This window comes from Oreochromis aureus, linkage group 6 (assembly GCF_013358895.1).
Source record: "Oreochromis aureus strain Israel breed Guangdong linkage group 6, ZZ_aureus, whole genome shotgun sequence".
NCBI classification, from domain to species: domain Eukaryota; kingdom Metazoa; phylum Chordata; class Actinopteri; order Cichliformes; family Cichlidae; genus Oreochromis; species Oreochromis aureus.
Window position 1 is genome coordinate 41,902,263 of NC_052947.1, and position 26,793 is coordinate 41,929,055.

General features: G+C 41.0%; 1 protein-coding gene across 1 annotated transcript in view; it reads right to left on the reverse strand.

Moving 5' to 3' along the window:
• The window catches only part of LOC120440666 (NACHT, LRR and PYD domains-containing protein 12-like), a 50,717-nt gene that overhangs the window by 6,524 nt on the left and 17,400 nt on the right, over window positions 1–26,793 (reverse strand). Inside the window, exons 5-7 of the mRNA XM_039613635.1 lie at window positions 26,381–26,554; window positions 24,171–24,344; window positions 23,940–23,986 (exon numbers count right to left, since the gene is read on the reverse strand). Coding sequence (XP_039469569.1) covers window positions 23,940–23,986; window positions 24,171–24,344; window positions 26,381–26,554 — 395 coding nt within the window. The remainder of the gene's footprint in view (window positions 1–23,939; window positions 23,987–24,170; window positions 24,345–26,380; window positions 26,555–26,793) is intronic.

The window sequence follows — 26,793 nt, forward strand, 5'->3', positions numbered from 1 at the left end:
ACATGTTTTAGAAAAAGAAAGACTGAGAAAATAAATACATGAACTAACAATTACATTAATGAATAGAAAACACACGTACACAAATTGTTACAGGTGAAATGTTGGGAATAATCAGAAGTGAGATAGCTTAATATACTGATGAAATGAAGAAAGCAGCTTACACTCCTTTGATTTCCAGAGTCAGTGTGTCCCCTCCCCTCATAGCACCCGTGCCCAGTTGGCCCCGTATCAGGCGAAGCATGGAAGGCTGGACAGCCCATGACGGGTAAGATCCCACCTCGAAACCCTGGGACAACCTAAGGCAAGGCGCAGTCACGATTGCTTGAACCTAGGTCCCTAAGTGAGCTTGGACTCACTGGAGGAGACGGGACTTCAAGGGTAAAGCCGCTGGGGCAGAGGGGGAAACGTCATTAACAATGACGAGTGATGAGCCAAAGAGGGGAGACACTCACTGTCTTTCAGGGTGAATTGTTCCCTGAACCTGAAAATCAAGCTCTAACTTCTGGCTGAGGACAAGGAATGCTGTTATTTAAGGAGGGAGATCAAATTTGGGAAAGAGAAAAACTGACTGTTTAAGTGGAACCTTGTGAGGGAGTCTGAAAAACCACGAAAAGAAACATATATAGAAAATGCGTTAACCTTTGAATAAAAAGAGCTCATGAAGATCAGATAGCAGGTTTAGCATAGGAGTCTGTTTATCATGTTGTCCAACTCGCTTAGTGCGTAGTAAGTTTTCAGAAGAGAAAATTTAGAATTTAGTGATGATGGTGTGCAAGTTGTGTGGTGTTTAACGAGATTTTCTGTGTATTGAGCAGGTGAGGTGATGTTAGTTGACCTGAGAGTGTCAGGACCCTGAAGAACTTGTGGCAAAATGTTCTGTGTTTAAGATTGTTGAGGTTGTTGTTGTAGTGATGGGTTACTTCTATCGGTTAGATTTGTGTTGTTTTCTTATTTTAATAGAGGGAGTTTTATCAAACATGCACATGTCTAAGGGGGTTCATCATTTTTGTAACAGTGCACTTAGAAAAAACCTGTCAGGTGATTTTGTTTTGTGTTTGGATGAGCTAATAATCAGCTCTCTTCTTCTCATTTTTGTTCTAAGCAGGCCTGTAAAAGAGTGGATAACAGCACTGAAAATTCTCGGTGACCTTTTCCAGATTACAATAGGCAGAGGAGAAGGCTAAGTCTCTGTCTAAAAGGATTGCCGCGAGCCAATCCAGTCTAAAAGCAGAAAGAACTATTTTCTTAAAAACAAAGTAAAACAAATAAATGAGTTGATGTTGCTGAGAGTGAAGACTGAATATTTGCGAGATAGTCTCCACTGTCAGCAATACCTGATGTTAATGCATGTGAGTGAATGTGTGTAAATGGATGGTGACTGGACGGACCAGGCAGACCATAGGTTGGACCGACTGGACACTGAGATAAAGACTGGACTAAGGTTGGACACATGACTGATAACTTTTCTGTTTTAAGTTTTCTTTTTATAACGCAGGTTGGATCATAAGTGGGGAAAAACTGAGTATGAAATGTGAAGTTCTGGTTAACACACAGGTTTTTGTTTCTAGGAAGTTCCAAGGATGCAGGCTGGGGATGGAGCCAAGAAAAGATTTGACATAATGATTAATTTGATTTCATTCCTTAAACACAGGTTTGAAGGGCCGGAGCATGAATATCTAATATGATATGACTAACCTTTTTCTTTTAATCTCCTAAGCTCGAGTGAAGGATTTTGAGTTTGTAACACATAAGATGTGTCACAAAAGGGGAGTTATAGGATTTAAGGTTTAATTTGAAATGGGTTTTAGGATCGTTTTATGACGTTTGGGGTTTTGATAATTTAGATATAGAAATTGTTTTGTGGTTCTTTTGATCTGTTTCTATGCTCAGATGGTGATGGTTTATATCTTACCCTGGGCGTGTTTAATAAAACTAAAAGTGTTGCTCACACACATGAAGGGCATGGAGATTAAGTAAAGTTAATATAAAGGACAGAGCCCAGAACATGATATGGTGAAACAACTTTGAATGATTAAAGGAACCTTAGATGAATATAGTAGATTAGTGAGGTGTAGCAGAGAGAGGCTGTTTGTTTTCTATCCTTTACAGGAGAAGAGTTCAGGACCACAGCAACCACAGGGGTGGCAAGAATCCTGGAAGCCTGAGATCGAACGGAACCAACCAGAGAAAGGAGAGAAACAGAGCACAAAGACACCTAGTTGTTTATATTACAAAGAAGATCAAAAGCTTGTTAGACACAATTCAATTCAATTCAATTCAATTTTATTTATATAGCGCCAAATCACAACAAAAGTCGCCTCAAGGCACTTTATATTGTACAGTAGATAGCACAATAATAAATACAGAAAAACCCAACAATCATATGACCCCTATGAGCAAGCACTTTGGCGACAGTGGGAAGGAAAAACTCCCTTTAACAGGAAGAAACCTCCGGCAGAACCAGGCTCAGGGAGGGCGGGGCCATCTGCTGTGATTGGTTGGGGTGAAAGAAGGAAAACAGGATGAAAGACATGCTGTGGAAGAGAGACAGAGATTAATAACAGATATGATTCGATGCAGAGAGGTCTATTAGCACATAGTGAGTGAGAAAGGTGACTGGAAGGGAAAAACTCAATGCATCATGGGAATCCCCGGCAGCCTACGTCTATTGCAGCATACAGGTTATAATGGAAGAATAAAAGGGATGAGAGGAACTTTACATAACATAGAAATCCTGCAACAATTCGTAAATTGCCCAAACACAGTGTTCAGACTGGATATGCGCTACCCGTTAAAGGGGGCGAAGAAATCAGGCCTAAGTTTGAAAAATGAAACGGGTTAACTCGATAGAGGATGTTTCCAAAGGTCGAGAAAATAATGTAGGACCTTTTACCAGGAGAAAGCTAATTGTATCTTTTACACTTTACAGTGTGCACTGAGGGAAGTCAGGAATAGTTTAAATTAGGATTGAAAAAAAATTAAACTAGGTGAAAAAAAAGGGGTGTAGCAAGTAGATTTAGGGCAGCTCACAGCCTGGCGAAACGCATAAAGTGCCGTCACACAGCTTAAGTTATTTGTTTGATTTATTTTAAACATTGAAAACATACAACCCGTTGAGGAGACAGATAGGGTTGGGGAATTGAAAGGTTTTGTTTGTTTAGCATAATTTCTTTGTGTTATATTTTAGCTTTAACAGGGAACATGCCTCTCTGGAGCTTCTCTCCTGATGCTACCCTGCCAAAGACCCTTATCCATAGAGACTATGTCAGCTCCCAAACAGACAGCAACAAACCAAATCTAGCAATAAACAACTTAAACATCAATAGTAACAAAGCAAGAACAATACAGAATCCACATCTGAACCGAAGAATAAAACAGTGAAATGTGGATTATTAAATATTAGGTCTCTCTCTTCAAAGCCTCTGTTGGCTCACGCCGAGCGGTCGCAGCAGATGGCTGCACGTACCTGAGCGTGGTTCTGCTGGAGGTTTCTTCCTGTTAAAGGGAGTTTTCCTTCCCACTGTCGCCAAAGTGCTTGCTCATAGGGGTCACAAGATTGTTGGGTTTTTCTCTGTATCTATGAAGCGCCTGGAGCCAATTTTTGTTGTGATTTAGCGCTATATAAATAAAATTCAATTGAATTGTATTGAAGTAAACTTAATGTGATAAATTAGGAATTAGTTCATTTCTCAAGTGAAAAATGAAAAAGGGGACTGGCTGTTAGGAATAAAAGAAATATTTTTAATGTGTATCTGCTCATTATCCTGTTTTATGTACTTTAATAATGAAGGCTTGTAGAGCAAGGCCACCTTTGACTTACAAACAAGAGCTCAGCCAGATTGAAAAACAGGAAGTTTTAGTGCACAAGGCATATTAATAGATATAGACACAAAAAAGAGGAACTCCCCATATAAACAACGTTCAAGCCTGTGTGACGTGTAAAGTACCGAAATAACACCATATAAGTCACAGCTGATGATTCTAATGTTAGAGAGCTCTTGCAACTGGCGTTTGAGCTGTGCAGAGGTCTCTCACCCCCGGAAGACGATTGAAAGACAGGTACTTATGTATGTCAGCATAAGGTGGAGTCCAACAGAAGCAAGGCACCCTACATGCGCACAGCATGCAGCAGGGGTTGCCAAAATAATATAGAAAACAGCACATGCAGTGAGAGAACACCCACTAAAAGTTCTGACTACACATAGTGTGGTGGCATATGTGAACTCGCAGGCGTTCAACTATGACATCATTAGCACAACAGAGACTGAGTAAAGTTTTAGATGCTCCAAATCTGACATTTACACATGAAGGAATCAATATGGCAGATTTAATGGGATCAGGAGAACCTCATGATTGTACTAAGAAAGCAGAAGTTGAAGGAAAGTCAGGGAAGATTTAAAAGCAGAACCTATCCCTGGAGCTGAGGATTGGTTCAGAGATGGCTGCTGTCATCGTGATGAAGAAGGATCGAAAGCAGGCTATGCTATAGTCTGCAAACAAGGAACTGAATTTGAGCCCACGAGGAGCTCCAGCAGTGGAAGGAGCCACGCTGGACTGGTCCTTATGAGGTCGTTGCCAGAACAACTATAGCAGGTCAACTAAAAGGGAAAGGCGATGCCTGGTATCATTGGTCGCAGTGTGCGCCACCACATGAGAGCTTGCTAGAGGAAAACTCGTCTTTAACTAACACAGGTGTCAACGATAACGAGCAGAGGCAAAATAAATCCTCTCACCTGTGCAACGGGCCAACCAGTAGTCTACCTGGGAGGCCGAAGAGAGAAGAGGAGCAGCGCAGAAGGTCGCCACGCCAGCAGAAAGGAGCGGTGACAAGTTGAGGACTCCACAAAAGCAGGGGAGTTTCATTCCAGGATATAAAGTTTATATAACATGATGCAAACACACGAGTCAGAGACACGTAATGAGAAAACTGATTAGAATGTTCCTTACAACTACATGTTTATTGTATGCAATGATATTAACTATGGCTGTGTTGTTTATTGTCTATATTTTGCAGGGCACTCTGGACCACTTGTCTGAACACGGAGGCCAGTCCAGCCCAGCACTTCCTGAGACTGTAGTTGCTAAAACGGGATCGGTAAAAAGACAAAAGCGCGAGGTGTCAGGTAAAGGTGATGAGTGTCTCAGCATGAATAATGGCATAGAGTTGAATTATGGTAAAGGGTCTACCAGCTCATTCACGTTTGATTTGTGTGACGTCATTAAGTGTACAGGAGCTAGTAGTAGCTGGAGAGCGTATGATGTATGGGTCTGCAATCACCCCATGATATGCTTAGGGTAAATTTAGTTGATGCAAAGTCTAAGCCGCTCGCAGAAAGCTTAATCACCATTCTGACTGATCAGATGGTAACTTCGAGAACAGTAGCTCAAAAGGAACAGGAACCAAAAGAGAGATTACTTCTGACGACAGATTACTCTAGACTGAAACCTAAGGATTTGATAAAGCGTGCCACCGGTTTCAAGGACAGTAACCTCTGGGTTGATTGGGTGGCTCAAAATGCTAGAGAACAACATGTATCTGACTGTGTTGCCTGTGCTTCAGTTAGGCAGGTAAAGGCTATTCCACAACACAACACACGTACCTTAGCCGCCAGAGGTAAGAGACATATTTTGGCCGAAAGAGGGACCCGGGGTACACATGCATATGACCCTAGGTTAAACTCTCCGACCGGGATAGACTCTATTGGAGTGCCCAGGAGAGTTCCAGATGAGTACAAGCTGGTAAATCTGATAGTGGTAGAATTTGAAAGTAACTATGTTCATTGGAATCTGCTGAGACTCTCTAACCAAACCAGGGACGCCATGATGGGGTTCGCAGAACAATTGGGTCCGAGTTCACTGACGGGAGAGCAAAATCGAATTGTCTAAAACCATGCATGAGCACTCAGGTATCGAAAATCTGCTGGCGTCCTGGATGACATCTGTGTTTGGACAATGGAAAGGTGTGGCTATGTCAGTGATGTTTTCTTTGACTGTACTTTTGGGAATACTGGTCATCGCTAGTTGTTGTATCATTCCTTGTGTCAGAGGATTGTTGGTAAAAGTAATGGCGAGGGTTCCTAACCCTGGCTGGGTTGAGGGCATCTACCAGATGAACTTAGAACACATAGAGTGGGGCAGGGAGTGATACAACATGAGGTATGGTGACATTCCTTGTTGGAATGTCAAAAGAGGAATGTTGGGATTTAGAGATTCTTTTATTGCTGCCATATACTCTGCCTTATGATAAATGCATTAATAACATGTTCTACAGTATTATTTTATCAGTAATATTGTTTACAGGGTTCATATTGCATTGAATATGTTTGTCATCACATTCATTCTATTCACAGGTTGAGTTCATTCTATACACAATGCATAACTGTGCTTGTTTAGAGTTGATGTTCTATCCAAGAGGGTTTTAAGCTTCACTGGTGAGAGTGTCCAGGTGATACATGTTGAGGGAAGATGAGAACATAGCAGGTTAATTGCATGCATGCTTACAATACACATAAATCTAGTAGCAGGCCTGAGCGAAGGCCCAAGTGTCTTCTGCTTTTCTTTGAGACCTGCTGCAATTCTGTCTACTTAGTGATTGAGGACGAGGGTCCATTATTAGCCCTTAGAGGCCCTGAAGCTTGAAGTTATTACCTTAAAAGGAAGGTGTTATCAAAGAGAGAAGTTATATGTCTGTTTATAGTTATTAGAGATGTACAAGATGTACCCTTGTCTGTAAACAATGACTGGACATAATGTATTTTTGACCTGTATTGACGTGTATGTGGGGGTGTGATCCTCTATGCTATAAAACCAGAACTCAGTGTATTTTTGTCAGAGCAAATAAGCCATATGCTGATGGTTGTTCTCCGTTGTCAATAAACTCATCGTTTGATTGTACTTTTCTGGGCCTCCGTCGTTTGTTGTCTGGTCTACAGTTGACCGATCTCGCTTCAAATTCTATCAATCTTTGGTGCCTATACATTGGAATTTTTCTCTCTGGATGACAGCATTCCCTCCCTGAGCCTTCAGGTTGGGTAATGGGTCCTGAGTGAGGACCTGAGACCTGAGTGGTTGCCACTTAGTGCTTATGCACTAAGTGGCAATTTAGAGTACCTAGCTTTCTTAGAGTGCTTCGGTAGAATATTGGAAAGCATGCGAATGGAGTCTCCAGCTGGAGAACTTCAGTGCTCACATGGGTAATGACAATGAAAGAGTGGCCTCCCCAAAGTGGCATTCAGTTATTGGCTGTCTATGCTAATCACTATTATCATGTTCAAGCATAAGGGTATTTATAAATACCTATATGCTGCACTTGGCACCATGATGTCAGTGGGGTAACCAGCTTTTGCGAGTAATGCTCAATTCAGCAAGGATATTTATTGGGTAGTGAAGAAAGTATTTTGAGGATCTCCTCAATACTGTGTGTCAGCAGTATTGAGGAGATGGAGTATAGATTTACCATCAAATAATGTTTGATGGCCAGGTTCTTCGGGTAAATGAAATTTGTCCAAAGGTTCTCAATGGATTTGATGCAGCTGTCACACCTCTGCAACATCACATGGAAGTCAGGAACAGTAGCTCTTGACCTGCAGATTGGGGTGGTTGTTCCACTCTTCAAGAAAGGGGACCATGTTCCAGTACCTATTCAACATCAGATGGATCACATTCTTCCGCTAACCCAGGGTCCTAGAGAGGACAGTTAGTCAAGCCTTGGAGTCATCCTGATCTTTGTTGTAGAATACTGAATACTGTGGAAGTTTACCCAACTAGTCTACATGTCTTTTATGGACTTGATGAAGGCATTTGACAGCATTACTTGGGGCGTCCTCTGGGCATCCTTTAGGGGGTTAGAGACTATTCACTTCCCATAAAAGATCCCATAGAGCTTGGTTTGCATTGGCACCAAAAAGTCAATCTTGTTCCCAATTCTGTTCAGAATTTTGGACAGCACTTCAGGGTGCACCTTAACGGTGTGTTCACACCGAACGCGATAGAGGCGGCCAGAGCGTCAGGTTTACATGTAAAGTCAATGGAAAGAGCGCGATGACAAGCAATTGCGGGTCCCGCGAAAATTCGGAAGCAGATTTGCGTCGTGAAAACGCGTGAAACGCGAGGCAGTGTACCACGTCTGGCGCGTGTGACTTGCGAAGAAAACCACACGCATCAGTTTTTGTGTTGCATTTTGTGCATACGCGTGTATCGTGTCCAGTGGCGTGTCCAGCGGGGTGGCCTGGGGGGGCACAGGCCACACCCCCAACCAGACTGGCCACCCCAGGTGCCACCCCGAAGCTAAAACAATAAAATTCAATCAAATATGAAATGTACGATTATGTTTTCACAGTGAAGCTAAGATATCCGAGTGTAAGTGAATGTAGCATCGGCTGCTGCACTATGAGCATCACGTTAGCAAAGGAAGGAGATCCAAGCATGAAAGACAGCACCGCAGTCTTTCTCCTCATTTTCTTTCGCCGAAAGAAAATGAGGAGAGAATAAATGTCCCTGTAAGTAATATTAAGTTTGTTGAGTTTAGTAAACTTCGGTGAAATTAGAATACCAAGGAAAAAATAGCACTTAAAGAATTATTGCAACCGTCGAATATTTCAGGCAGTAGGCTACTGGGGGGAGCTAGCATAAGAGTCATGAGTTATAAGATATAATCCAAGTCGTAACATAGCTGTATGGAGCTGCAGATTTGGTTGCAGGTTAACATAGCTGGACTGGCCATCGGGCATACCGGGCATCTGCCCGGTGGGCTGATGACTTATTTATTTATTTATTTTTGTAACGGCATGAACAATGAGAGGTGGTGGATTGTCCAGATGCTGATTGATGTGTAAAAATAACTCAGTTGTTTGGTGGTGGCTATGGCAGAGCTTCCACGGAGGCCAGCAGGTGGATGAGGGAAGGGGAGGCAGGAGGAGAGACCCGAGGCAGCCGCCAGTCCGAGTGTCAGGTGAACTGAACTTCAGGTAGGAAGTTATGACTGCAGTCTATCTGGATCAGATATAAACCAAGTTTAGGTGGAGTTTATATTCATTGTGCTGACTTTTTACAGTCAGTTACAGTAATTCATGCTGCATACTAGCTAGCATGACCAAGTTTCTATACAGCTGGGTGGGTGCTGTGATGTTACTGATAGTGAACTTTATTTTATTCATAAGTTTAGTTAGTAGAGTTGCCAACGGCTCCTTAAAAATGGAATGGTCCCTCATTCAGAGAAAATATTATGCGTTTTGTATTGAGCTGAGAAGAGACGCAGTTTGTCCTGTACTTTCGCTATAATGAAAAAAAGACACAAAGGTGGAGTTATTCTGTCGTTAAGCTGCACAGCTGCCTCTTCTTCTCTCATTCTCCCCCCTCCCTCTCCTGTTTCTACTTCAATCATGAAACTGATCAATGATCAGCTGATCGGCTTTTCTCTCTTGTTTATTTATCGCTCACTTTGCGCCAGAAAGAGGAAACCAGCAGATGTCGCACTAAACAACAGCAGCACGTTTAAGCTTGGTCAGCTGTTGTTAGAATTTATTTAATATTAATTTCTAGTATCAGCTGATGTTTGCTGGAGCCACAGCTGTAAAGCTGCTGGTCATGATATCGGTTTGGTTATCTGGTGAGAGGGAAACATGCAGATGAAACCAGGAGATGTCCTTACTGAATCATCAGAGCTGAACAGGTGATGGAGAAACAGGTTTACCTTTTAGGTGACATGAATGAGTTGAAGGGAAGGTATGAACTGTTTCTGAGAGACAAATAACACCAGGATCCTTTTCTGTGTAGCTGACAGCTGGTAACTGTGCAGGGGCGGGTCTAGCAAAGTTATGCCAGGGGGCCAGGTAGGGCATTAACAGGGAAAGGGGGGCACAAAGAAATACTTTTCTTTCTTATTCTCATTTAAAATATCTAGCTTTTATTAAATAATTATCTGAATCTTGCGAACAAAGTTTTTATCTGACGTAAAATGTATAGAAATCATACATAAACCAAAGGACAGTGTACATCACTGTCACAACAGCGTTTGTTTTCATTCAAAGGCTTTATGGCTTTAATACCTGGGGGGCCGGTCTGTAGTCAAAATGCCCAATTTTGTGTCCCAGTCCAGCCCTGCAGGTTAATACTGGCAGTGTCACCATGCCAGCTGACTGTATTTCATCATCAGCCAGTGTTGTTCTTTATACATCAATATTACCAAAGTTTACCATAAGGCAGCATAGAAAGTATTTACTTGCTTTCAGGTTTCATTCAAATTTTAGTCTTTTCATTTGTTTCCCCATTTTTTCCTGCTTCAAAATCAAACACCAGTTTGTGAGAAGATTATCTTCTTTTTTTAATAGGCAGATAAAGTTTTGCATTGGCTAATTTGCCAATTGTATGTTAAAAATGTTCGTATTTTAATATTCAAAAATGTTTTTGCCCAAAACATATGTGCACTATATGTCAGTAAAAATACTATGCAAATATTGCTGTCCTTGAATGCTGAATAAACACTGACAAAGCACTGATTGTATCTCTTGTACTTTATCAACGCAGTATCTAAAAACTTTGCACCGTAGTGGTTAAAATCTCATTCTAATAAGAGTTAAAAGCGCATTCGGTTATTAGGTTTACAGGGTTATTGAATTATGGTTAATGGTTGGTAGATTTTTTTTTTAACATTATCTGCCAATTACATCTGCCACCCTTCTCCAAATCTGTGCCCCTACCTGCCCCCCCCCCCCCCAACAAAAATTTTCTAGACACGCCACTGATCGTGTCAACCGCTCAGTTGGAAAATCTGAACTCCAGCGTCAAATCGCGCCGCGACAACCAATCAGGACCCTGGTGACGTGGCTCTGACCCAGGTCAAAGGGGCAGATCCAGCCAAAGCCCTTCATTCTTCATTCAGTATGGAGGAAAAGCTCATCACTGCCGTGGCTAATCACCCAGAGCTGTATGATGCCAGCTGCTACTTCTACCGAGACAGGAATATAAAGGACCTAGCTTGGAGGCACATAAGTGAGGAGATCGGGCAACCTGGTGAGTTCATTCATTCTTCTTTTTAATTTTCAGACTGACCCTATGAAGCCGCGTAAAAGCTAGCAAGCCCGCCTACTGTCCCGCTATTTTCCCACTGATGTACAAATACCGTTCTGCTTTTATGCATGTTGTCATATAGGAATATATTTTGTTTGTTAATAAACAGCACACAGTGGTCCCGCTCATCCGTCACTGCCTCGCTTTTTCACTGATTTTTTATTGCACAGTACAGCATTGCATACTGCAGCCTGATTGACAAATCTCCTCCGTGTCGTGCCGCCTGCACTTGCCAAATTTATCATGTTTGGTTTTGATAACTGTGGAATTACAGGGATTATTTTACATAACCATCATCTTATCATTGCATTAATTATCATTTCATCAAAGTGTTTATTGAAGCTGCTGGCATTATGTTATAATTTATATTATAGGGGTTATCATAATCAAATATTAACATGTTTATTACAGGTGCAGTTATAACTACTTTAAAATGATTGCGTTAAATATATATGTATCATAACTCATATGCTGAGTATATTGTTACAGTAAAATAGTAGCTGAGCAAAGGCCTGAATGTATTCAGCTTCTTGTGGTATTTGAGTTTGCTTAGTTACAGGTGACGGAAGGATGTCCAGTCCAGGGTGACCTCAAAGGCCTTAGGTCATCGCCATATTCGGAAGAGTATGCCACAAGGAGGAACCTCTATGTTGCATTTAATTCTTAAAATACATGAATGTTCTGTACATGCAAATTATGTGCTTGTAAACGCAAGAAGGGGCGTTACAATACCCTGATGTTATAAAAGCAATCTAGAGTGTATTTTGGGCAGAGATGTACAACTGTTTTGCAGTTTACACCTCTCCACGCTATGTGTATTCATTAAAATCAATTGTTTGATTGACCTCTTCTGGACCATCATTGTTTTACTCTCATCCTCAATTTCGAACCTGTAACATTTGGTGCATTGGCCGAGGTTGAGTAGAGAGAGTTGGAGGTTGAGACTGAGAGGGTCCAAGGTGCTCAAACAGGCAGACACGAGTCAGTGGTCGAAGTGAGTGGACATAAGCCGGCTTATTCAAAGGTAAGGCACTACCTGTTGAATTATTTCCAAACAGTGCTGAATTGGTTCTGACAAAATTGAAAGTCTACTCACTGAAAATTACTGGTAAAGGTCTGTTTTGATTTTGGTGAAAATCTCATGAGAATTGAAGTTGAAGTAATGATAATGTAAGGTTAAGTGACAGTACTGAGTAAAGGACAAGCAGTTGGACTGCTACAAGGATTTAAATGCAGTTGGACTGCTAAGGAAAGAGAATTTAAAGTAGTTGGACTACTGAATTTAGGATTATAGGTAATTTGGAAACTGTGTATGGTAATACAGTCATAATTGAATATAAAGCTGGGCTTGGACATCAATAAAGTTGGTTTGGTGGTTTCATAGGATGTCTTTAAAAACATAATTAAATTTATGTAGAGAACGGAACTGTGGGATGTTCTAGGAAGTGCATCGCTCAGAGGTAACGCTTGCCGGAGTCAGGGACGCTTAGACTCCGTCCTCTATGAGGATAGTCAGTTGGTCACTGTGGAGCTTGGGGCACTCCAGAATAACTAGTGGTTGGACCACTTTGCCGTTTGGAGCGGTTTATGCACTTTTTGGGCAGTAAAGCTTGGAGCTTGGGCGTTGGACGCTTTTAAATTTACTTAGGATATTTAGGGATTAGAGCAGATACAGTTTGGAACTGAGACTGTCATTGATTATCAAAAACTTGGAGTTTGTCCCTTGAGGGTTAATTCAAATTTTGTCTAAATTATGTAGGTTGTGCAATTTAAGGCCTTGTAAATATTATTTAATTTATCAGGCGTCTCTGTGTTATAATTTCTATGTTTGTATATAGGCTCTGTCTGCCACGGGCACTGCAGCAGGCTGGTTATTTTGAGAGTGTGTCTGTGTCTATGTAAATGAGATGCCTGTGACATATTTAGAGTGACATTTCCTGTTTACTAATGAGTGGCTAATGACTGACTGCAGAGCCTGGGTTAAGGACGACTTCAATCTGTGTTTTAAGGGAAGAAATGCAGTTTATGTTTATTATATTTGTGTGACTGTTGTTGATTATGATAAGTATTTCATGATAACTGTAGAATATGAGTATGGGGTTTGCTTGACACGTGTCTGTACTAGGTAAAACTGTGTAAGACTGATAGGAAGTTTATAGAGACTGCTACACATGGCTGATGCCTGTATTTAAGACGCTGGTTTTGTTTATTACAAGACTGTAAGTAAAGTTTTATTTCTTGCCATGACTGTATGAATTTTGCTGGGTTTTGAGATAGGATACATAAACTGTTGATACTTAAGACCGTTATCTGGGTTCTAAGAACTGAAATTGAATTTGAGATAATTTAATTAAAAAGGATGTCTGTAAGCGATGTGTGTTTTGGGGTGTCAAGTAAGATGTCTTAGGATTTTAGATGGGTTCTGTTTCAGTTTGAGATAATATATACAGTTACATTTTCTGTGTGTGTGTTGTTGAGTGACAACATGCGCAGTTTAAATTGGGCGCTGTTCCTTCCTCTTTTAGTTTCAAAACACAAAGGCTGTGAGATTAAAAATTACTGTGAGTAACGGTTTGACTTTTGACTAGGGAAATAATATGCTTACTTTTGGGTCTATGAAGATATTTGACCTTCAGTGATGTTATGAGAGGTTTCAGTTTTCTTTTTCTTTTTCTTTTGACTTGCTCTTTCTGATCATGGAAGGCATGTCCAAGATACTCGTATGAAAGCGTATTTCGAGTGATTTTAATTGTGTGAATGCTGTCAGTATTTGATTTGAGTGACTGTGTGATTTGTCTGAGTAAGTGAAAAGGGGAGTTTGAAAGAAAAGGCAGTGTGTGAGACGATTACTGAATGACTAAAGAGGTTAGAACCTTTAAACGTGTGTATGGAATAAAGGAGTTAGATTAGTTTGAAGAACAGGAAATATGGCTCTGTGTACCGGGGCTGCAGCGACAGGAAATAGTGAACAGGAACTTTGCATGCCCATATATGGGAACTGAGTGTGTACAGAAAGAACACAGAGAGACAGACGAGGCCCATGGAGCAAATGAAGCCTTTAAGAAAAATGAATATAATACTAATTGTATGCTTTAGTGTGTCAATACAGGTGGACTCTCTCAACATTGCAACCTTGAGTTCAGCAGCAGAAAAGTAGATTAAAAGAATTGGGAGAATAAGCCAGTTTTGGCTCGAAATTGTGCTTGGCTGGATCTCTCACTTTGTCCCTGAAGCGGAGAAGAAGTTCAAAGGACAGTCAATCGCCTGATGAAGACCGACAGAACATCGTGGACTTGAATACAGCAGGCAACGACAGTGCCACTGATCCATTAACACTGATGACGACTGACGACCAGCAGCAGCATGTAAGAGTAATGCAACATGTACTGTGAAAATACAGGCTGGGCAGTTGAACAGTGGGATAAAGAATTGTGGAAGAGCACTGGACATTGAGTGATATTTTGCCATGCTGGGACTTAATCTGAAAGAAAGACTGTAAAGAAACAGAGAAGAAGACAACAGCTGAGTTGAGACTGTGTTTGCTGGAGCTTTGAAGCCCGAACAGGACATTGTGCAGAGAGGACCAGTGAGAGATGAAGCTGGACGAGTTTGACTGCGAGAATATAGGATATAATTGGATTGAAAATTGAAGCCTGAACTCATGAATTGTTTAGGGATGTCCACCATAGCATAACAAAGAGGTAAACATTAGAAAAGGCAAGAATAATGAACGAAGATAATTGTCATTACCTTAATGAATAGAAAACACACATACAAATTGTTACATGTGAGATTATTTTGAAATGAATCAGAAGTGAGATAGTTTGAATCTAAAGCTCAGTGGTGAAATGCATAAATTAAATATGAATATATAGGATGCAATGAAGAAACAGCTTACACGTAGTGTACATTAACATGAATACATCGCAAGGCAACGAAGAACTCAATGAATTAATTTAATGAAGAAGCAGTTTACACCCAATTAACATAAAATGCAGGGAAGAACACGCTTACATGCCTGGCATAATTGGTGTTTCTGGTCAGAGATAGAGAAATGGGTTATTTAACCACTGGTGATAATAATGAAAATGTCTTAGTTTTGTTATTTTCAGGAGTAAAGCAGACTTGGACCGGCTCTCCAGATCCAGCAGTCGGAAGAAAGTTAGAGGGTAACATCAATGGATAAGTTAAGGCAAGTTTCTGGTGGAATTGTTCACAGAATGATGTGTCCAGGAACCTGAAAAGCAAGCCCTAGCTCCTGGCTGAAGACCAGGAGGGCGGTAATTTAAGGTGGGAAATCAAAATGTGGGCTAGTAACTCGGGGAAAAAGAAAACTGACTGCTTAACTGGAGAGTTGGGAAGAAGTCTGGGAGACTGTGAAGCCATAGATGCAAAATAACATATACCCATACACACACAAACAGAAAATGCATTAACCTTATAAAGACAAGCTCATGAAGCTTGTCTAATCAAACTTGATGCATAGAGACATTGATTGAAAACCGGCTAAGAACACAAGCGTATGCAATGAAGATCAGCTTGCTGGTTGTATGAGTGAGAGAATGGTGTGAATGTTTAATAAAATAAATGGAAATTAACAGAAGAAAAGTGATTAAAGCAGTTTTATAAGAGTGAGTTAGGAGTGCTTTTGCACTGATTGATAAAAGTAAGTGATTAGTATAGAAAGAAAATGAAAATAATTCAATAAGGTGTTAAGGTTTCAACATGCATTTCTGTTGAAGGTGCAGATTTGGACAAGAAATTTATAATTTAGTGTTGACACATTGTTATAACGTGTTTATATTTTAGGCTGAATCTAAGTATGGTGAAGTGTCTAAGGGGACATGGTTGTGTGTAAAAGCGTTGCAGTTTGGACAAGGTTTTCAGTGCGTTGAATGGGTGAAATTTAAGATGGTTTAAGATTTTTGGGGCTGTTGTTTTCATTTTAATAGAGGGAGTTTTGATAAACATGGACATGTCTAAAAGGGCCCATAGTTTTTATAACAGTGCACTTAGAAAAAACCTGTCAGGTGATTTTGTTTTGTACTTTGATGAGCTAACAATCAGCTCTCTTTTTCTCATTTTGCTCTAAGCAGGCCTGGAAGAGAGTGAACTGACGGTAGCGGACAAATTACCAAGTAAGGATTGCAGCGAGTCAATCCAGTCAAAAGTATAGAGAACTATTTTCCTAAAAAGGAAAACGAAATAAAACAAATGATTGAGCTCATTTTGCTGATGTGGAGCATCTGATGACGTGCGCAGAAGGCTGCAGTATCAGCAAAAATATCATGTGAATGCATGTGAGTGAATGCGAGTGATCGGACCAAGAGGGGAAATAAATAAAAGGTTGACAAACAGGAGGAGTGGAAGACTGAATTCTGGGGATGTTGATGTTTGTTTTGAGAAAATTATTTACTGGGGTTGGATTATGTTATTACATTATAGAATGCCAAATGCTAAAAGGAAACATTGTTTGAGGTAACTCAAGTTACCATTAACTGAGGTAACACATGATTAATAACTGTTCTGTTTAAGTTTATTTTGTGTTATAACACAGGTTGGATCATAAGTGGGGAAATTGAGTATGAAATGTGAAGTTCTGGTTAACACACAGGTTTTTGTTTCTAGGACGTTCCAAGGATGCAGGCTGTGGATGGAGCCAAGAAAAGATTTGACATGATGATTAATTTGATTTCATTCCTTAAAAACAGGTTTGAAGGTCCGGAGCATGTAGACTTAATATGATATGACTAACCTTTTCTTTTAATGCCCTAACCTGAGTGAAGGATTTTGAGTTTGTAACACATGAGATGTGTCACAAAAAGGGGAGTTACAGGATTTAAGGTTTAATTTGAAAGGGGTTTTAGGATTACTTGATGATGTTTAGGTTTTTTGATAATTTAGGTATGGTAAAACTGACGCAGAAAGTGTTATTTTCAGGTTATTTTTGATTTCTAGAATAAGAGGTTATAATTTAGGCGTGCACATACAGATATGTCAAAGGAAAATTGTATATATGTTATTAGCTACATGAAATGTGTCTACGTGACTTTTACCTAATAACTTATGTGATGATAAAGTTGTTTACCGACTAGCAGCTTGCTCTCTTCTTGAACATACAGACTTAGAAAAGGGAACTTCAGCTCTGAGTTCTGAGAATAACTCTGGTATTTTTGTAAGTAGACAGGAAACACGTCGAGACCGCCGTATAGGGCAAATGTGTTAGAGCTTGTAATTAAATGTGGGCTTGAAAAGAGGAAGCAAATTTGGTACAGGACGTGCTTGAGATGATCAGATGAGAGAAGGGAAGGTCAGGAATAGTTTAAACTAAGATTGAGAAATTAAATTGGGTGAAAGGGGGGTGTAGCAAGTAGATTCAGGGCAGCTCACAGCCTGGCGTAAATGCAAGGTGCCGTCACACAGCTTAAGTTATTTGTTTGATTTATTTTATGACAAAATAATAAGGAAACATTGAAAACATACAACCCGTTGAGGAGACAGATAGGGTTGGGGAATTGAAAGGGTTGGTTTGTTTAGCATAATGCACTACAAAGTATACAAAGTTTATATAACATGATGCAAACACACGAATCAGAGACACGTAATGAGAAAACTGATTAGAATGTTCCTTACAACTACATGTTTATTGTATGCAATGATATTAACTATGGCTGTGTTGTTTATTGTCTATATTTTGCAGGGCACTCCGAACCACTTGTCTGAACACGGAGGCCAGTCCAGCCCAGCACTTCCTGAGACTGTAGTTGCTAAAACAGGATCGGTAAAAAAGACAAAAGCGCGAGGTGTCAGGTAAAGGTGATGAGTGTCTCAGCAGGAATAAGGGCATAGGGTTGAATTATGGTAAAGGGTCTACCCGCTCATTCACATTTGATTTGTGTGACGTCATTAAGTGTACAGGAGCTAGTAGTAGCTGGAGAGCGTATGATGTACGGGTCTGCAATCACCCCATGATATGCTTAGGGTAAATTTAGTTGATGCAAATTCTAAGCCGCAGCAGAAAGCTTAATCACCATTCTGACTGATCAGATGGTAACTTCTGGAACAGTAGCTCAAAAGGAACAGGAACCAAAAGGGAGAGTACTTCTGACAACAGATTACTTTAGACTGAAGCTTAAAGAGTTGATAAAGCGCGCCACGGGTTTCAAGGACAGTAACCTCTGGCTTGATTGGGTGGCTCAAGATGCTAGAGAACAACATGTATCTGACTGTGTTGCCTGTGCTTCAGCTAGGTCACGGTTGTTTACAGAGCCCGCACCATTGCATTAGAGGATGAGTGGGGCTATGATTGTATGTTACAGTTAACTAGAAGTGAAGTGACTACTGGCAACTGTATTTTGTTGTCCAGACTTTTCCCTGCCATTTCAAAGCAGACAGCAGTGGGACCATTTATGCTAAAATTAGATAATTACATGTTTCAAGTTTTCTACAGATAATGAAAAGTACAAGGTGGGAGAGATCGACCCAACTAGGTGTGCTGTCACACTCACAGGACGAACCACCAACAATGTAAGCGACCCTAGCATGGTAATTGGAACATGGGCAAGAAGTGGGCTCTACTAATACTGTGGGGAAGATATTCGTGTTCCTATGGGAAGCGAGGGACACTGTGTGCGATGGTGCGATTGGGAGCTCCGATCATGCTTATTGGAAACCAGGTAAAGGCTATTCCACAACATAACACGTGAACTTTAGCTGCCATACGTAAGAGATACATTTTGGCCAAAAGAGGGACCCAGGGTACCCATGCATATGATCCTCGTTTGAACTCGCCGACCTGGATAGACTCCATAGGAGTGCCCAGGGGAGTTCCTAATGAGTACAAGCTGGTAAGTCAGGTAGTTGCAGGATTGGAGAGTATATTTCTTTGGGTAACGCCTAAGAAAAATGTTGGCCGCATTATGTTCATTACAACCTGCTGAGACTCTCTAACCAAACCAGGGACGCCATGATGGGGTTCGCAGAACAATTAGGTCCGAGTTCACTGACGGAGAGCAAAATCGAATTATCTAAAACCATGCATGAGCACTCAGGTATCGAAAATCTGCTGGCGTCCTGGATGACATCTGTGTTTGGACAATGGAAAGGTGTGGCCAAGTAAACTTGGCAAGTGTCAGTGATGTTTACTTTGACTGTACTTTTGGGAATATTGGTCATCGCTAGTTGTGGTATCATTCCTTGTGTCAGAGGATGGTTGGTAAAGATAATGGCGAGGGTTGCGAACCCTGCCTGGGTTGAGGGAAATTCTTTATTCCTATTATATAATCTGCATTATTATGATTGCATTAAGAACATGTTTTACAGCATTGTTTACCAGTAATATTGTCTACAGGGTTCATATTGCATTGAATAGGGTTGTCATCACATTCATTCTATTCACAGGTTTAGTTCATTTTATACACATTGCATAACTGTGCTTGTTTAGAGTTGATGTTCCGTCCAAAAGGGTTTTAAGCTTCACTGGTGAGAGTGTCCAGGTGATACATGTTGAGGGAAGATGAGAACATAGCAGGTTAATTGCATGCATGCTTACAATACACATAAATCTAGTAGCAGGCCTGAGCGAAGGCCCAAGTGTCTTCTACTTCTTATTTGAGACCTGCGCCAATTCAGTTTACTTAGTGATTGATGACGAGGGTCCATTCCACTAGATTTCCACTAGAGAGGGACCCAGGAAAGGAGCAGAGACCACTTAAGCATGAAGTGTTTTCAAGTGGGAGCTGGCGTTTTATTACTGGACCACCTAGATGACGTGAGGTTATTGTCTGGTTTGCTGAGTCAGGGGGCGCCAAGAGAGGGTCAGAGCGAAGGTAGTGGACCTGGGAATGGTGTAGTGACGTCTTTGGAAGACGTCAAAAGGGGGAATTGTGGAATTACAGGGATTATTTTACATAACCATCATCTTATCATTGCATTAATTATCATTTCATCAAAGTGTTTATTGAAGCTGTTGGCATTATGTTATAATTTATATTATAGGGGTTATCATAATCAAATATTAACATGTTTATTACAGGTGCAGTTATAACTACTTTAAAATGATTGAGTTAAATATATATGTATCATAACTCATATGCTGAGTATATTGTTACAGTAAAATAGTAGCTGAGCAAAGGCCTGAATGTATTCAGCTTCTTGTGGTATTTGAGTTTGCTTAGTTACAGGTGACGGAAGGATGTCCAGTCCAGGGTGACCTCAAAGGCCTTAGGTCATCACCATATTCGGAAGAGTATGCCACAAGGAGGAACCTCTATGTTGCATTTAATTCTTAAAATACATGAATGTTCTGTACATGCAAATTATGTGCTTGTAAACGCAAGAAGGGGCGTTACAATACCCTGATGTTATAAAAGCAATCTAGAGTGTATTTTGGGCAGAGATGTACAACTGTTTTGCAGTTTACACCTCTCCACGCTGCGTGTATTCATTAAAATCAAGTGTTTGATTGACCTCTTCTGGACCATCATTGTTTTACTCTCATCCTCAATTTCGAACCCGTAACAATAACCATCACGTCCAATAGATAAAACAGCACAAAAACACCCATAACTATGACCCTCATTCGGAAATAGACACCTGCACTGCGAGGGAAAAAGGCGCACGAAAGTGGCAGGCAGACGAAGACAAAACACGGCATAATAATACTTTAAAGTTTTGCAATCTACAAAGGTTTGCACTTTGAGAATCAACTTGTGAGAACTGTGACTAATGTTCATGTGTGTGGGGAAAAAAGTGTATAAAGTGCGTGGCGAGGGGCTAGTTATTCTGACAACCCCTGCTGCAATAAATGAGGGACCACTATATATACTTTCTCTATGATTATTGTATTCAACCTGTTAACATTTAATATTGTCTTGATAGAACCAACTGATTCTGCAGCAGAGCATCCCCTGTTGCTTCTCCTTGCTCCCCAGTCCGTCAGCTCCTGCTGCTGCACCCACAGGTATGCAATTGTAGCATCAGATGTACAGCAGCACTGATAGCTTTTTACTCGGTGGGATTCCCTTGTGATCACCTTTATTGCGGCTGCAGTGAATACTCAGAATAACATCTCTGAGCGGATATTGGGTCACATCAGGGAAGAATCAGCTCAAATCAACAACTATGGGCGGAAGTTGGAATACATCACGGATCAGTTGGCTGCGGTCGCGAGGTCTCAGAATCTGATCTGTGAGCAAAAGAGTGACAAGATCATGGAATTGAAGGTAAATAACATCATGGAAAAACTCGTAGCTATCCAACGGGTGATGGAGGGACCAGTGTCGGAGTGCTAAAAGAAACAGCTCGAAATTCTCATGAGTTGTTGGAAGAAAATCGCAATCATAATGTGGCTACCCCTCCGGCGCCAGCTGCGGGCTCAAGGCTGGAGCCGATCAAAACAATCCCTGATAACGACTATGTTGAGACTGTTCCTTCCCATTCCATGCAAGGCCACCTGGGTTGGCTGTCTCCACTGAACTATGGACACACATACACTTACACTGATAAGCATACACTGATCCCCCTCCCTTTCCAAACGCCTTCAATGCTTGTTTCCTGCGGAGGAACACGGCGGGTCTATGTGCCGCGCTGGAATGATAGCTTCGGATAACTCCTCACCCCCCACCCAACCCTGTGGCTTGTCATGTCTTTCATAATGTTGTGCTGTGGACATTCATGTGCTTTTTTGTGCAGAGTTTTTTTGTTTCCTGTTCTCATGCTGTCCTACCATGGAAGCACAGCATGAGTAGGGGTCTCTTTTTTTCCTCTTGTACTTTCCCATTGTAATGTACATTTCAATGTTTTTTCTCTAATGCTACCAATCTCCGACCTGTATCCCCATGTAATGTCTGTGTTGTATGTGTAAGGTCGGGGGGGGTCCCATTTCACTTCAGGGCAACCTGCATGTGACGAATAAAGCTTTGATTGATTGATTGATTGAAACAGTCAGTTGTGTTTTGTTTTAACTTTAACATATCATAATTTGATTGGTAACAACTTTTACCCCTACAGTGAGCCAATCACTCATAAATCCTAGACATGTCAATCAGGTAGGAATGAAGTAAGACATTAATAGAAATAAAGAGTTGTATGTTGACATGTAGCCCTTTCCTTGCTTAAATCATTGTTAATATTTTTGAAAAATTAACCTGTGATAAGACAGGATATCAAGGTAGAATATGCTAGATAGAACCATATAACTAAAGATGAACCAAACTTCACAATTTTATCTAGCTCTCAGTTTTAAGAAAGGCTGCTGACCCCTGTTATAGAGTCTGACAGCTGTGGGGATTATATACAAATATTCAACTATACCAGAATTAAACCAGGTCTAAATAAAAAAAAAAGGAGTGAGTATCACTACAAAGATTAACCCACAGTGGTCCTCATACCACAGTTTGATATCAGCAAACACCGAGAGCATACATTGATAGACACCACAGCCATGCTATCATTGCTAACACTGATAACAGCATAAATCGAATTAAATCAGGACTTGATGAGAACTGTCGAGTATCACTAGAAATATTATAAACAGTCGTCTCCATACCACAGTTTGCTATCAGTAAACACCGACAGCATTCACTGTTAGCATACCACAGCCATGTTAGCAGTGTATAAACTACAGTTTAGCATATATTAGCACAGGTATCAATAAAGGACTACCGTATTAAACACTTTTACTAACCTCAGGCAGATGGACAGGCGCTCTGCAGGTGGGATTGAGCGCCTGTAGTTGGTGTCTAGGCGGGCGATCCTGGGACCGACGCGGGACAGCAGGTCCTCAAACTGGGCGAGTGAAAGACGGTGATATCGCTGAAATTGGCCGTCATCCAGGCACAGCTCCTGGAGCAAGTGGTGAAACTCACCAAACTGCTCACGCCTCTGGAGGACCTGATGGACCCAGGTACGGCGAGGACGTCCTTAACGCTGCTGCTCTGCTCTCCACAGTAAATAGAGAAGGGAGACTCTCTCTTCAAACGCTAGCTCGACAGCTGCCATCTAGCAAAGATACCGTCTGGCACAACTTCCTCCCACATCCCTCCCACATTTCCAGTTCACGCGCGTCAAAATATGCAATTTTGAGGCGCGATTGATTTGTGTTGGACACGCGTCGAGGTGCGAATGTGCACGCGTCAAATTAGGGGCGTCCGGGATGTTTTCGCTCGCCTCTATCGCGTTCGGTGTGAACACACCGTAAGAGTGGAGCATATTGGATTTGATGGCCTCAAGATCTCATTTTTGCTTTTTGGTTATGTTTGCTTCATCAAGCCTTGAACTCACACTTGCATTGGTTTACAGGTGAGTGTAAAGTGACTAGGACATGAATTAGCACCTCCAAGTCTGAGGTTCTCAGCCAGAAAAGGGTGGAGTGATTGAGAATGAGCTACTGCCCCGAGTATAACCTTTATCTCAAGGACTTGTTTACCAGTGAGGGAAGACTGGAGTGGGAAACTGACAGATGAATTTGTACTTTTCTATGGTGGTGAAAAGAAAGCTGAATTTGAAAGAAAACCAGTGCTTATGTTGTCTATGTTCCTGCATTCACTTATGGTCGCAAGCTTTGGATAATGACTGAGAGAATAAGACCATGAATACAAGTGGTGGGAATGAACTTCCCTCAAAGGATGGCTGAGCTTCCAGTTGGCTAGGGTGAGCAACTTAGTGATTTGGAAGGCAGCGGGGCTCACTACTCCTCCACACTGAAAGGAGCTCATAAAGGTGGTTCCAAGGGGATGTGTTCAAGGCATGTCCAACTGGAAAGAGATCCTGGAGCAAGCTCAGGACATCCTGTAATATTTTTTATGAAATTGAACTGAATTACCTTTCAACATGCCTTTGCTATCTCATTATGAAAAAGTAAACACACTCACACTTTCTCAGGCCAGGTTTTAGTCTCTGCTGCCCACCATGTTCCAGCCTAGGAGAGGAAGAAAAAATTCCTTTCCACTTACACATCTGCCATTATTAACAGAAGGAAATGTGCATCTAGATTTTTTTTTTTTAAGTTATCAGCAGTGAAACTAGAACATACTCTGAAAAACTTCCCCTGCTTGTCAATACGCCACAGAAACTGTTTCTGTGCTCATGTCTTCTGTTCATACCTGAGAGTGTCTAGTCTCCAGTCTGGGTCCTCCATTCCAGCAGAGAACAGCTTTAGTGATGAGTCTTCCAGAACATTGTAGCTCAGATCCAGTTCTCTCAAATGGAAGTGGTTGGATTTTAGAGCTGAGGCTAAATAAGTACAGCCTTCCTCTGTGATGATACAGCCGGACAGCCTGGGTCAAAATGCACATAGAAGGATTTTGAATTAAATCCAGAATTGAATTCAAAATCCTGCTCCTCACATACAATCTCTTGAATAATCAGACCCCATCTTATCTTAATGACCTTGTAGTACCATATCACCCTATTAGAGCACTTCGCTCTCACACTGCAGGCCTACTTGTTGTTCCTAGAGTATTTAAAAGTAGAATGGGAGGCAGAGCCTTCAGTTTTCAGGCCCCTCTTCTGTGGAACCAGCTTCCAGTTTGGATTCAGGAGACAGACACTATCTCTACTTTCAAGATTAGGCTTCAAACTTTCCTTTTTGCTAAAGCATATAGTTAGGGCTGGACCAGGTGACCCTGAATCCTCCTTTAGTTATGCTGCAATAGACGTAGGCTGCCGGGGATTCCCATGATGCACTGGGTGTTTCCTCTTCACTCTGCATCGAATCATATCTGTTATTAATCTCTGTCTCTCTTCCACAGCATGTCTTTATCCTGTCTTCCTTCTCTCACCCCAACCGGTCACAGCAGATGGCCCCGCCCCTCCCTGAGCCTGGTTCTGCTGGAGGTTTCTTCCTGTTAAAAGGGAGTTTTTCCTTCCCACTGTCACCAAAGTGCTTGCTCATAGGGGGTCATATGATTGTTGGGTTTTTCTCTGTATGTATTATTGTTGTCAGGAAGCGCTGTGTGGCAGGCAGGAGTAGGACCCAAAATGCAGGCGCTCAGACTCAAGGGATTAACTCAAAATCACAGTTTATTGGCTGGCAGGGAAAAGTCATTCAAAAGCAAACTAAACTAAACTGGAAAATCACAAACTAAACTCACAGGGAGATCCACACAGCAAGAGGGACGACGCGACAGTGACTCAGAGAAACACAGGGTTTAAATACACTGGGAGGTAACGAGAGGAATGAGACACAGAAGGAGGGCACAGCTGGGAGAAATCAGAACTGACAAGACAAGGAAGCAAAGCAGAACACATTCACATTAGACACAGACCTTCAAAGTAAGACAGGAAGTATAACACAAAGATGCGAACTTGACACGGTGGAGACAGCAACTAAGAAACACAGAGACATAAACCATAAGGCAGAGGATTCTAAGAACCAAAATACACAGAGGGAAATACTAAGCATGAAACACAAGAAACAAGACTCGAGGGAGTAACCATGAGCACATAATTCACAATACAGAGTGACAGAAAACACAAGAAACTCAAAACATGCGAAGACACAGACCAAGAAACACGGACTTTACACAGAACAGAGGGGGAACAGAGAAACATGAGGGGCAAGGGATCAAAACTAGAAACCATAGAATAAATCACACAAGTACTTGACAAAACACAAAAATCACACAGAACTAAAAACGCTGGGTCAGGAGACCCAGGATCCTGACAATTGTAGGGTCTACCTTACAATATAAAGCACCTTGAGGCGACTGTTGCTGTGATTTGGCGCTGTATAAATAAAACTGAATTCAATTCAATTGAATGCTAAACAATAAATAGCCATTGCTAAAAAACAAATTAATATATCAAATTACCATTTACTATTGAGACTGATATTGATTTATTGGAAAACCCATGTTAGCAAAGACAATTGCCATATCGAGCAAAACAGCTAGGAAAAGGTGCCCAACCAAAGCCAGAGAGAAGTGCCTGGCAAATGGAGCTGTTAAAGGCAGGTCCATAAATGTTCTCTTGCTTTGACTTCTCTTAATTACCTAAATTCCATGGCTATTTGTAGTTTGGTGCTCAGGGGTTACTGTAGTATGGTTTTATATGGGCTTGTTTACTTAAAAACAAAAAAGAAAAAAAAAAGAAAAAAACAGGTTGTAATAATGAGGTGCTCAACTAAATTAAAATTCTTGTTATATTAAGCTACAATTTAACATCATATAAGAGTAATCATTAAAGAGATATTATTTGCTATTAGTGTAGGGTCTCTACCTTTTAATATAAAGAATGGGCAAGTGTTTTTGTGATTCGGCATTATAGAAATAAAATTGAATTAACTATATGTAAAGTAACTTTTAATACAGACCTGAGAGTTTCCAGTCTACATTGTAGACTTGCCAGTCCGGCAGAAAGGAGTTTAACTCCTGAGTCTTCCAGGTCATTGTTACTCAGGTCCAACTCTCTCAGATTAGATGACTGTGAGCTGACAACTGAGGATAGAGCTTCACAGCTTCTTTTTGACAGATTACAGCCACTCAACCTGGAAGAGAGTTAGTGATAAATTGAACTGTATATTACAGGGAACTACATTGAGAGTAGCAATAACAATACATTTTCCATCAACTAAACTAATCCATTTAAATGACATGAATATCAAGTGACTAATGATTTTAATTTACATTTCAAATACAATCAGATCCATATTGACTGGAAAGAAGTTTTGTGGCCCAGTGATATCTGTTCCCTCATTTTTCCAAGCAGATAAAAAGTTAATTCCAA